The sequence below is a fragment of the Ranitomeya imitator genome, chromosome 3 (genome assembly GCF_032444005.1).
Source record: "Ranitomeya imitator isolate aRanImi1 chromosome 3, aRanImi1.pri, whole genome shotgun sequence".
NCBI classification, from domain to species: domain Eukaryota; kingdom Metazoa; phylum Chordata; class Amphibia; order Anura; family Dendrobatidae; genus Ranitomeya; species Ranitomeya imitator.
In genome coordinates, this window is record NC_091284.1 from 175,425,792 (window position 1) to 175,440,107 (window position 14,316).

At 42.8% G+C, this 14,316-nt stretch overlaps 1 protein-coding gene across 4 annotated transcripts in view; it reads right to left on the bottom strand.

The window, feature by feature from the left end:
* Positions 1–14,316, bottom strand: part of SYTL5 (synaptotagmin like 5) — a 461,654-nt gene that overhangs the window by 216,068 nt on the left and 231,270 nt on the right. For 2 of the 4 annotated variants that reach the window (XM_069761622.1, XM_069761626.1), the window contains exon 2: positions 12,326–12,663. In XM_069761622.1, the coding sequence (XP_069617723.1) occupies positions 12,326–12,444 (119 nt within the window). In that variant the 5' untranslated portion in view covers positions 12,445–12,663. Of the gene's footprint in view, positions 1–12,325; positions 12,664–14,316 lie in introns of those variants that run through there. The other 2 variants (XM_069761625.1, XM_069761623.1) reach the window with 1 other exon arrangement.

The window sequence follows — 14,316 nt, forward strand, 5'->3', positions numbered from 1 at the left end:
GGGCAGATTTCTGGACACACTGGGGCAATGCTGGACACTGGGGCAGATTGCTGGACACACTGGGGGTAATATGCTGGACACACTGGGGCAATGCTGGACAACATGGGGGTAATATGCTGGACACACTGGGGGCAGGACTTGAGGTATGGGCAGAATGTAGATACAGGTCATGATTGGAGACACGGGGCAGGATTGGATCATGGGGCAGGATTGGATCATGGGGCAGGACGGATACGATGGCGGCTGGTGGGGCAGGATGGGGAGATCATATGGGGTAGAATGGATACTCATGAGGGCAGGATGCGAGAACATATGGCTGGAGCCAGCAATGAGATAAACGGGGCCAGGGTGGGGAATATTATTACCATAGGGGGTAATTAAGGGATATTATTACTGCAGTGATGTATTTATTTTATTTTTTGAGGACACTGTTTTAAATGGGGGGGGGGGCGGCCCTGTTACTGTGAAGATTGATACTATGTCGCCTTTTTTTCTTCATGTGGTGTAATGTAGAAGTTGGGAAAAATTAAGTAATGTGTTCTGCAAGCGGAGCTCGAGATAACTGTGTTATTTCCTGCAGAAACGAGTCCTGGCTGGAAGGAATGATGGCGGTCTGTGCTGGATGAAAGATGAAGGACTTCACCTAGAGACGTCACTGGTGAGTCAGTGTTACCTATACACTGACACTATACACTGTATACTATATACAGCGGTCCTGTGTACAATGTCACCAGTGATCACTGTATTATCTATACATTATATACAGAGTTCCTGTGTATAATACCACCAGTGATCTCTGTATTACCTCTACACAGACACTGCATACTAAGTACAGATCTCCTGTGAATACTGGCACTTATGGTGATAGTATTGTGTTTTTTTTTTTTTATTACTGATCAGTATTGTAGTACTCAGTCACTATGTGGTGGTAATATGTGGTCTGGAAATGGTGCGGTGGTATTTGTCCCTTGTATGTAGTATTATTCGGTCACTATGTGGTCTGGTCATGGTGTGGGGGTATTAAGTCACAGGCTTGGCATGTGGGGGTGACACCATTAGGCCCAGTTTAAGTTCTACAAAACAGGAAAACCATTTTTGGTAACCTTTGTGTATATTGAGCCGGGGATGGGGGGGGGTTGGGAGGGGCGCCAAACTCGGGAACAGCCCCGGGCGGCAAAAGCTCTAGCTACGCCTCTGGGTCTCTCAAGTACAGGCACTTAGAGTTTCCCCACCTACTCCTCCAGCTTTCAGACAAAGACACTACATGTGCACACACAAAATATCTCCTTCTCTTTGGGTGCTAAGCCCAGGACCTGGTCATGTGGTCTTACATGTGACCTTATTGCCATATATGCATATTTTAACTTTTAAAAGTATGTACTATCGGAAATGCTGCAGCGTTTCAAAGAAAAACATAGATGGCTGCAGTAACTGAGCCAATAGTTCGGGCAGAATGAATCAGTGGTGAGGTTCCGTATAATAAACTCAGTGTCCCAGCTAAGGCCGGCTTCACACTCAGCGTATGAAAATACGGTCCGTATATTACGGCCGTAATACGCTGAAATGTCCCGAAAATAGTGGTCCGTAGCTCCTCCGTAGGCAGGGTGTGTCAGCGTTTTTTGCGCATGGCATCCTCCGTATGTAATCCGTATGGCATCCGTACTGCGTGGTTTTCTCGCAGGCTTGCAAAACCAACATACCGCTATAGAAATGATCCATGTGTCCCAAAAAGAAAAAAATATATATATACTGTCTATATATATATATATATATATACAGTATATATATATATATATATATATATATATATATATATATATGTCATTAGACACATATATGTATATATATTAATATTTTTTCCAGCGCTATACAGCTTGAAAGCCGGTAATTCAATTACCGGCTTTTTCTTTCTCCCTCCTAAAACCCGACATGATTTGAGACATGGTTTACATACAGTAAACCATGTCTTCTCTCCATTTTTTTTGCAGATTCCACACTACTAATGTCAGTAGAGTGTATCTGCAAAATTTGGCCGTTCTAGCTCTTAAAATAAAGGGTTAAATGGCGGAAAAAATTGGCGTGGGCTCCCGCGCAATTTTCTCCGCCAGAGTAGTAAAGCCAGTGACTGAGGGCAGATATTAATAGCCTGGGAGCTTTCTAGGAAAGTTCCCACGATCTATGAACATCCAGCAGAGGGCGCCTCACCGCAAATGAAGCTAAATATAGCTCATTGATCTATATTTAGACTCATTCCCCGGGGTTTTGCAGCGAGGAGTAGCATTGCATTAGCAAAGCTCCTTGCTGCAAAAGGTTTTAACCCCTTCAGAAGGATTTACATCGTTGGACGTTACAGATCTGCGGAGGGTAAGTATATTGTTGGTTTATTATGTTTTTTCTTTCACAGAACGAGGGTCTTCAGTGACTGGATTGGGCGTAGAATAAAATACTCCAACAACCATTGTTTTTATTTCATTAAAATAATTTTAAATAATGTGTTTGTGTTTTATTTAACCCTTTACTACAATTGGATTAATAATGGATAGGTGTCATAATTGACGCCTCTCCATTATTAATTAGGCTTAATGTCACCTTACAATAGCAAGGTGGCATTAACCCTTCATTACCCCATATCCCACCACTACACGGGAATGGGAAGAGAGTGGCCAAGTGCCAGAATAGGTGCATCTTCCAGATGTGCCTTTTCTGGGGTGGCTGGGGGCAGATATTTTTAGCCAGGGGGGGGGCAATAACCATGGACCCTCTCCAGGCTATTAATATCTGCCCTCAGTCACTGGCTTTACTACTCTGGCGGAGAAAATTGCGCGGGAGCCCACGCCAATTTTTTCCGCCATTTAACCCTTTATTTTAAGAGCTAGAACGGCCAAATTTTGCAGATACACTCTACTGACATTAGTAGTGTGGAATCTGCAAAAAAAAATGGAGAGAAGACATGGTTTACTGTATGTAAACCATGTCTCAAATCATGTCGGGTTTTAGGAAGGAGAAAGAAAAAGCCGGTAATTGAATTACCGGCTTTCAAGCTGTATAGCGCTGGAATAAATATTAATATATATACATATATGTGTCTCACTGACATATATATATGTATATATATATACCTATTCTATGTGTACACATTTATTCTAACTATTCTACTGTAAGCTGTCAGTGTGATTTTACTGTACACCGCACTGAATTACCGGCTTTTCTCTCTAACAGCGCTGCGTATTTCTCGCAAGTCACACTGCTTGTCCGTGTGTAATCCGTATTTTTCACGCTCCCATAGACTTTCATTGGCGTATTTCTTGCGCAGTACGGTGACAAACGCAGCATGCTGCGATTTTGTATGGGCGTAGAAAGCCGTATAATACTGATCAGTAAAATACGGCAGATAGGAGCAGGGGCATAGAGAATAATTGTGCCGTATTTTTGCGAGTTTTACGGACGTAGTTTCTGCGCTCTTACGTCCGTAAAACTCGCAAGTGTGAAGCCGGCCTAATGGCTAAAGACAACAGTAATGCCAGTGTAAGAGCATTGTTATAATACACCCATATTGTAAATTGTGATTTCACAGAATTGATGTAAAGACCACAACACTTTCTAAATGCAGTGATGTTACAGTACAGAAATGCTGCAGTACCAGGAATCAACACTAGTGGCCATTGCATGCATTCTGGGATTAGTGTAGCTGGTGCACATGTCATTTCTGATTTCCAAGTAGCCAGCCTCCTTGGACTCCTAGCCGAGACTGGCTGCGCCTATGGCAGTTGTAACAAATATTATATTATATTCCTGAAAGTTTACCACAAACTACATTCATCATCGAGCCGAAAGATGATTACTAGATGTTTAATAGATGTGGTTCCCGTATTGATACCAATAACAGGAGTTCCAAACTAATATCGTCCTCCAGTCCTAATCCATTATCTGTTTATTGTTGATATACTATGTTTTAACTAAAATAGCTGTTGTCTAACATTGTATACCTTAACCTTAGCCTGGATGATGTAGTGTTGTTATAGATGCGTTCAACAGCCTTGTCAATGCTATGAGCCATGGCCAAAAGCTTTGGAAATCATCACTGTATAATACTGGCAGTATTTTTGAACATACATCTACTATATAATTGTCTAAGGGTCACTTCCGTCTTTCTGTCTGTCTGTCTGTCCTTCTGTCTGTCACGGATATTCATTGGTCGCAGCCTCTGTCTGTCATGGAATCCAAGTCACTGATTAGTCGCAGCAAAACAGCCACGACCAATCAGCAACGGGCACAGTCCGGAAGAAAATGGCTGCTCCTTCCTCCCCGCAGTCACTGCCTGGTGCCCGCATACTCCCCTCCAGTCGCCGCTCACATAGGGTTAATGCCGGCGGTAACGGACCGCGTTATGCCACGGGTAACTCACTCCGTATTTACTATTGATGCTGCTTATGCAGCGTCAATAGTAAAAGGATCTAATGTTAAAAATAATTTTAAAAAAATAAAAATCATCATATACTCACCTTCCGGCGCCTTTCCCGCTCCTCGCGACACTCCGGTAACCGCTCCATGCAAGAGGCAGGTTCCGGTGGCAAGGATGGTATGCGACAAGGACCTGCCATGATGTCACGGTCATGTGACCGTGACCTCATCACAGGTCCTGCGCGAGAAGGACCTGCCATGATGTCACGGTCATGTGACCGCGATGTCATCACGGGTCCTGCGCTACCAACCCTAAGACCGGAAGCTGCCGAGTGCACCTGTTATGGACCTGGTGGTTAGGAGCACACGGAATGACCTGATGGTTAAACTAACACAGGACAAGCTCTGGGAAGTGGGAGCTCTGCTGACGGCAACCCCTAATCCTATCACACACACTAGAAATAGCCGTGGAGCGTACCTAACTCTGCCTAGACGCCTCTTCACAGCCTAAGAGCTAACTACCCCTAGAGAAAGGAAATAAAGCCTACCTTGCCTCAGAGAAATTCCCCAAAGGAAAAGGCAGCCCCCACAAATATTGACTGTGAGTTAAGATGAAAGTCACAAACACAGGAATGAAACAAGTTTCAGCAAAGGGAGGCCAGACTTACTAAACAGACTGAGGATAGAAAAGGTATCTTTGCGGTCAACACAAAAAATTACAAAAAGACCACACAGAGTGTGCAAAAAGACCCCTGCACCGACTCACGGTGCGGAGGTGCCACTCTGCATCCCAGAGCTTCCAGCTAGCAAGGCAAAATCATGATAGCAAGCTGGACAAGAAAACAATGAACAACAAATAAACTAGCAGGGACTTAGCTTCTGCTGGAGCAGACAGGTCACCAGAAAGATCCAAGAGCGAACTGAACCAGTACTAGAACATTGACAGCTGGCATGGAGTAACGATCTGAGTGGAGTTAAATAGAGCAGCCAGCCAAAGAATAAACTAGGTCACCTGTGGAAGGAACCTCAGAACCAGCAGCTCCACTCACAGCCACCAGAGGAAGTCCATGGACAGAACTCGCCAAAGTACCATTCATGACCACAGGAGGGAGTTTGATAACAGAATTCACAACATGCACCGCACACAGGCAACATGACTACAAGGGCTCCCTTGGAAGGTGAGTATATGTTTATTTTTTATTTTTTAACCTGTGACATACGTGGCTGGGCAATATACTATGTAGCTGGGCAATATACTACGTGACTGGCCAATATACTACGTGGCTGGGCAATATACTACGTGGCTCTGTGCTGTATACTATGTCGCTGTGCAATATACTACGTGGCTCTGTGCTGTATACTACATCACTGGGCAATATACTATGTAACTGGGCAATATACTACGTGGCTGGGCAATATACTACGTGACTGGGCAATATACTACGTGACTGGGCAATATACTACGTGACTGGGCAATATACTACGTGACTGGGCAATATACTATGTGGTTGGGCAATATTTTACGTCACTGGGCAATATACTACGTAGCTGGGCAATATAGTACGTTTCCGGGCAATATACTACGTGGCTGGGCAATATACTACGTGGCTGGGCAATATACTACGTGGCTGGGCAATATACTACGTGGGCTGAGCAATATACTACGTGGACATGCATATTCTTGAATACCCGATGTGTTAGAATCGGGCCACAATCTAGTACTGTATATAATCACTTACCTGATAATTTACTGTGACCTTTCAAACATCATACCACAATCATTGTAATACACTATATAATTATTCATAGTTATAAATTGTAATATTATTTCTGAAAATAATCAGTTTAAAAAAATGGACAGTAGAAGGAGCCTTAGTCACACACCCGCTTCATTTACACTGGAGACACAAGATCCTGTTCTCATGATTAATCTGCAGTCATCCAAATATGCAAGATGACCTTTCATTTTAAGGGAATCTGTCAGCAGGATCTCATTGCCTCCTCTCCCTCCAAACTATTTAACTATTAATAATTGCATGTAGCTCTTTCATAGACAAAGTCAGCAATACCTTAACATGGCCAGTCCATTTCTCCATTACTGAGAAATCAACATTCCAATTTTATATGCAAATGAGACTAAAGAAATGTGGTAGATCTGAAGCCTCTGTCACACCAGCTCTATTCCCCACCTAGCACCATCTCTTCCTGCGTGACTGTCGGCCTCTATACTGTGAGATTTCAGGCAAAGGAACTGTCAGTCAAAAGCAGTTGGAGGCGGCACTGGGCAGGGAGTAGAGCTGTATTGACGGAGGCTTAAGATTTATCTTAGCCCCCGCAACCTCATTTGCATATCAATTCAAACTCTGATTTCTCAATAACGGAGGTATGGACTGTCTTTGTAAAGGTATTGCTGGACGTATATTTGAAAGAGCTGCATATGCATATAAATAGTTTTGGGGATGAAATCCTGTAAAGTCTGGATGACCATGGTGATGTACCAAATGTAAATTAACTAGAAATAACAAGAAATAGTAGTCAAGTCAGTATGTTGGGGACACTGTAGCAACCCTTGTAGAGAGGACTAGAGATGTGTACTATATAATTTACTTGGAATGTAATAGATAGGACATTCCCCTGCTATATTATATAGCAACTTAGCCATGTTGAATAACTAAAGACTAAACTAAAGGTGCTTGAAGCAATACAGGATAAACACTGTTCTGCTGATGTTAGGTAGCAAGATCAAATATACAGGTCCTTCTCAAAAAAATTAGCATATAGTGTTAAATTTCATTATTTACCATAATGTAATGATTACAATTAAACTTTCATATATTATAGATTCATTATCCACCAACTGAAATTTGTCAGGTCTTTTATTGTTTTAATACTGATGATTTTGGCATACAACTCCTGATAACCCAAAAAACCTGTCTCAATAAATTAGCATATCAAGAAAAGGTTCTCTAAACGACCTATTACCCTAATCTTCTGAATCAACTAATTAACTCTAAACACATGCAAAAGATACCTGAGGCTTTTATAAACTCCCTGCCTGGTTCATTACTCAAAACCCCCATCATGGGTAAGACTAGTGTGACGCCCAGGAGACCGGGATACCCAGCACCGGACCAATGGAGTCTGTCTCTTGAGGGGGATGTCACGGGTGGCTTGACCAGGTGCTGTGGCCTCAGGCAATGCACAGTGTAAGGGGTATCGTGAGGGGACAGGCACTTACTTGATCAGCAGCAGGTTCTCCCAGCGGTGACGATCCCGATCCTGGATAGATGGCTATTGTCCAAATGAAAGACTGAGGCACTGAAACGTTTAACCAGTTTACTTTAACATAAAAGGATTTACAACCAGTCCTGTCACCGGAGTCTGTATGGGAACTCTGAGTTACTTTGACCCTGCCGGGGTCTTCGCCTCTTATTGTGCGCAATTTCTGTGTGGCCCTGCTGCTGTATGTGAACTGGCTGCCGGCCCAATCTGTCCCCTCCGGGTCCTGGTTCGACGGGCAACCCGAGTCCTTTTATCGGTTTACCCCCTCTGGGAGTACCGCTGAACTCTGTGTCTGTTGCTGCGTCCGGCCCTAGTGAAGCTGATATCACCTCACGTTTTTCCGGTTGCTGTATTATATGTAATGAATACAGCCACGGATCCGGTATCCGTCTTTGCGCCTGTTCTGGGTAGTGATTAATGCTACCCGGTTCTTGCAATGTCCTTTTTCTCTATCCCTCTTCTCCTCAGGCCGGTGATTTAGGCCTGGTAACAGTCACAGGGCTGTTAGAGATTCAACTGTATGACCTCTCACTTTCAGCTCCTTGGCCCAACTGCCATTTCTTCTCTCAGACCAGAATGGATCAAGGGAAGTCTCTGGAGCTCCCCCTTCTGGCCAGAGGTGGTAGTGCAGTTTTGCTATCTTAGTATTTGTATTTATTGTCAGTAACTATTTTTGTGGCAAATACCCCTAGGGGTGCCACACTAGCGACCTGACAGATGTCAAGAAGGCCATCATTGACACCCTCAAGCAAGAGGGTAAGACCCAGAAAGAAATTTCTCAACAAATAGGCTGTTCCCAGAGTGCTGTATCAAGGCACCTCAATGGTAAGTCTGTTGGAAGGAAACAATGTGGCAGAAAACGCTGTACAACGAGAAGAGGAGACCGGACCCTGAGGAAGATTGTGGAGAAGGACCGATTCCAGACCTTGGGGAACCTGAGGAAGCAGTGGACTGAGTCTGGTATGGAAACATCCAGAGCCACCGTGCACAGGCGTGTGCAGGAAATGGGCTACAGGTGCCGCATTCCCCAGGTAAAGCCACTTTTGAACCATATACAGCGGCAGAGGCGCCTGACCTGGGCTACAGAGAAGCAGCACTGGACTGTTGCTAAGTGGTCCCAAGTACTTTTTTCTGATGAAAGCAAATTTTGCATGTCATTCGGAAACCAAGGTGCCAGAGTCTGGAGGAAGACTGGGGAGAAGGAAATGCCAAAATGCCTGAAGTCCAGTGTCAAGTACCCACAGTCAGTGATGGTGTGGGGTGCCATGTCAGCTGCTGGTGTTGGTCCACTGTGTTTCATCAAGGGCAGGGTCAATGCAGCTAGCTATCAGGAGATTTTGGAGCACTTCATGCTTCCATCGGCTGAAATGCTTTATGGAGATGAAGATTTCATTTTTCAGCACGACCTGGCAACTGCTCACAGTGCCAAAACCACTGGTAAATGGTTTACTGACCATGGTATTACTGTGCTCAATTGGCCTGCCAACTCTCCTGACCTGAACCCCATAGAGAATCTGTGGGAGATTGTGAAGAGAAAGTTGAGAGACGCAAGACCCAACACTCTGGATGAGCTTAAGGCCGCTATTGAAGCATCCTGGGCCTCCATAACATCTCAGCAGTGTCACAGGCTGATTGCCTCCATGCCACGCCGCATTGAAGCAGTCATTTCTGCCAAAGGATTCCCGACCAAGTATTGAGTGCATAACTGAACATTATTATTTGTTGGTTTTTTTGTTTGTTATTAAAAAACACTTTTATTTGATTGGATGGGTGAAATATGCCAATTTATTGAGACAGGTTTTTTGGGTTATCAGGAGTTGTATGCCAAAATCATCAGTATTAAAACAATAAAAGACCTGACAAATTTCAGTTGGTGAATAATGAATCTATAATATATGAAAGTTTAATTGTAATCATTACATTATGGTAAATAATGAAATTTAACACTACATGCTAATTTTTTGAGAAGGACCTGTACATCTAAAGTGGGCAAAAATAATCACTCTCAACAAAGTCCAAGGGAAAAGTAAAGTTCACATGTATCATAAATATGTCTATCACTGCCTTACCTTATTCTGCTTTTAATCATGAGTAGAAAGAGTACATCCACACAGGTATTCATTTTTTTATGCAGTGCATGCATGGCATTAAGTAAAATTTCATCCATTTTCCTGGTAATGTACGTATTACACAGCCACTATTTCTTGTGAGTAAAATCCATAAGAAAAATGTACAGTGTGTCTCCCCTCTTAATATATAGGGCACTCACTGATGGTAGATGTTATAAGAAAAAAGGGTTAGGCATGCTGAATTTCAACAGTTCTGACTCCTCTGTTCCCGCAGGAGGAAAGCCTCTGCCAGAAGCTTCCTATGAGGGCATATTCTACTTGCTCCATTGAAATAAACAGTCATGACAGCTGTATGTATTACTTACTAGCTTTAGAGAAATTTTAAAAGTGACGTTTAGGAGATTGTTCAAGGAGCATGAATTTAGTTTCTTATTTTCAACACATTGTAAGAGCATATTTCTAGAAGTTATGATGCCATTAGAAATAAACATAATTAAAACTTAAAATAGATTAGAAAATCCAGTAATCTGGCAGTTTAGCAGTCTGTGTGTATCGTGCTTATATGAATATTCTCAAGTAATTAAATTGCCTTAATTAATTAGAATGAAAATAAGTAAGTTTTCAATTTACTTGCTTTTCATATCTGCTGTCATTCTCCTGCAATGAAAGCTTTTATTTTACAGTTTATAACTAGTTTCCATAGAACTTGGCCACCAGTGCCTGGCTGACTATGTGCATTTGTTACTTTCCAGGAAAAGAGTTAACTCCTAACATATCAGTTAACTCTCTCCAGACCATTGATTACTGTACAGCAGTTATCTTCTCATCTCCTACCCCCAACCTCTAAGCTGCTGACAAGCTGCTGTTATAAATCTTGCAAAATCTCCAGTCCCCACAATCGGCAACTCCGAGAGCAGTTCTAATCATGCTCTCACTGTCCTGAGCTGTGTGTTTGTTCAAATGGCTTGTTATCTGTATATGAAAATACTTTTCAGAACAAACCACTGATAGCTGATTTTTGTTTAACAGAATATGTGCTGTGCTTTATACTCCTACTAATACTACAGCTCTTTTTCCTAGATCTGTCACTCAAGGAGGAGAGTCCACCCTCCCAGAAATCAGGAATTATGACTGCTTAACACTGAGTTGCTTAAGAGACAACTTAAGGATACCTCTTTAACTGTTACATATCTCTCATAGACTTCAATAGAGAATAACCACACACCATTGGCTACAATTTGACCCGGGGGGGAGGGGGGGGGCTCTCCTAAATTAAAGTATCAACAAGGTTCCCACACATGCATGGACTCCCACCATTTAATTATCTAGCAATTAAGCAAGCTATTGTTTTAGCCTGGAAAAAAACTGTGTTCTCTTAGGGTATGTTTCCACGTTCAGGAAATGCTGCGTTTTTGACGCTGCGTTGAGCCGCAGCGTCAAAAACGCAGCGTCCAGATGTTACAGCATAGTGGAGGAGATTTCATAAAATCCCATCTTCACTATGCATTAAAAGATGCATGCGGCATACCCGCGAAAACGCACATGCAGCGCGTCTTTTAAGAACGCAGCATGTCCTTACATTGCAGAAAAAACGCAAGGACAACGCAGGTGACCTGCCAGTGACCTCAGGTGCAGATTTGGTCAAGATTTTACCTCCATAAAATCCTGACCAAATCCTGATGCAATCCTGAACGTGGACACATACCCTTAGGTGAAAAGATGCATCTCTTAGTACATGATTAGCATAAAGCTTACAGATATGAAGGAAAGGTTTGAGCAGATTACATTAGCTACATTCCCTTTGCCTTTCATCCTTTACAACTGAGATCCGAGAAGGCCCAGCTCGCCCACTAAACCCTTTTTTGGACTAACCCTTCTAGTGACTCTCTCATGAATCCCCCCTATACCCAAACTTAGGCCGGAGTCACAGTTGCGTGTTCAATGGCACTGCTAATTCCTGGCACTGCCGCCGACGGTTCAGACAGGAGATGGAAATACATGCAGCCGTAAACTCCGGTCCCGACTGTCGGCGGTAGTGCTGGGAATTGATGCGAGAGACTCGGGCGAGTTTATCACATTGAACTCGCAAGTGTTACCCCGGCCTTGCTGTTATTCTTCACCATCTTATTTTTGCATGTTCAATAGAGGCATTAAATGGATCTTTCCAATCCTTCGGAGACCCATCAGGGCAAGTCAAACACAAGTACATTACCGTAGTTTCCAATGTCTGTTTTACCAATGCCATCCAAGTAGCCTATCTGACCCTTTACTCTGTCATTGGCCACCATAGTACAGCCTGCTCAACACTGATTGAATCTGTTAGGCATTGTATATCTTTATCAATCATTTTAGAATATTACGTAATACTATTTAACAACATTAACCTGCTGATTATTTTCTACTTCTCTGCATTTATTAAAAATGTACAGTTTTAAACATAAAAACTTGATATCTCATTAATGGCAATTGGGGGATAACTTTTCCATGATGAGGACAGACAAGGAAAATGATATCAGCATATTGCCTAAAAAAAGCACAAAGACTTTTTCGATTTCCACGATTAGTGGGCTTACCTTACTCTTTTATCCTCCATTTGCTTGAGATTTTCATCACGCTTTAGCACAGCTAAGATAGCCTCTTTTTCTTGGTCTAGCAAATAGGACAAGTTCAGGATTTCTATGTTCTTAGACATGATTACAAGCAATCTGAAGAACAGTGAATGGAATTATAAACCTCATCAAGAGGGAGAAGGTTGTTAGGAAAAATGTTAATCAGAAATATTCTTTTCTGGTCATATATTGTGCCGAGAAGTTCTCATGTAGACTTTGAATAACCGTAGAGTTGCTGAAGTTGAGTTGTCCTTTATTGTGGCAGATTGATATATAATAAAAAATCTTCATCATTATCCAATCTGAAAAAAAAAAAGGAATTCATAAATTCATAAATGTAAATCCTCATAGTTTATATTAACCATGTTCATTGGCAGACTGGGTAAGAGTGGGAAAACTGAATACTCCAGGAGTTAAATATGCTATATTACACTATACTATCACAAAATGCCAGCTCAAATGTGCATCATGTCCAAAAAAAAGCAAAACACAAATTCTCATTCTCTTCAGACAATGATTTGTTGCCAGAAAGGCCGGTGCCAGTAGTGGGCCGCTCGATCCGTGCATGCTGTGCCGTTGTCAGTGGCGTCAGCGCCGACTCACCCCCCGCCAGCGCCGCCGCATTCAACTATACCGGCGTCTATGATGCCGGTACAGTTGAATGCAATGATGGAGGAGAGAGCGTTTGCTGACGCTCCCTCTCCCATCATTCCCCGCTCTGCCTCTGACACTGCGGGTGCGCGATGACGTCATATCATCACGTACCTGCTGTGTGCCAGGCAGACTGCGGCCACTGAGACCGGAGCCAGGAGCAGCGCGAGGCATGAGGAGAGGTGAGGATTGTGGTGCTATTGGGGGGCGCTACATTACATTCTATGGGGGCTGTATTACATTCTAGGTGGGGCTTTATTACATTCTATGGGGGTGCTATATTACATTTTATGGGGGGCTGTATTACATTCTATGGGATGCTGTATTATATTCTATGGGGGGCTGTATTACATTCTATGGGGGGCTGTATTACATTCTATGGGGGGCTGTATTATATTCTATGGGTGGCTGTATTACATTTTATGGAGGGCTGTATTACATTCTATGGGGGCTGTATTACATTCTAGGTGGGGCTTTATTACATTCTATGGGGGGCTGTATTACATTCTATGGGGGGCTGTATTACATTCTATGGGGGGCTGTATTACATTCTATGGGGGCTGTATTACATTCTATGAGGGGCTGTATTACATTCTATAGGGTACTGTATTATATTCTATGGGGGGCTGTATTACATTTTATGGAGGGCTGTATTACATTCTATGGGGAGCTGTATTACATTCTATGGGGGGCTGTATTACATTCTATGGGGGTTGTATTATATTCTATGGGGGTTGTATTACATTCTATGGGGGCTGTATTACATTCTATGGAGGGTTGTATTACATTATATGGGGGGCTGTATTACATTTTATGGGGGGCTGTATTACATTCTATGGGGGATGTATTACATTCTATAGGGGGCTGTATTACATTCTATGGGGGTTGTATTATATTCTATGGGGGGGCTGTATTACATTCTATGAGGGAGGATTGCATCATACTCTTTTATGGGGCTTCATTATATTCTATGGGGATGTAGGCTATATTATATTCTATATTAAATGTATTCTATGTATTAAATGTGTTATATTCTATGAGGGGTGAATGCATCATACTCTATGAGGAGGCTACATTATATTCTATGGGGAGCTGCATTATACTATATGAGGAGGGCTGCATTGTATTCTATGGAGGGGCTACATTATATTCTATGGGGGGCTGCATTATGCTCTATGAGGGGGCTACCATATATTATACGTGCAGGGGCTTCATTATACTGGTTTTAGGAAGTTTCGCCCTCAGCAGTTCGCCCCCAGCATTTCGCCCCCAGCAGTTCGCCCCCAGGTACACTTCGCCCCCGA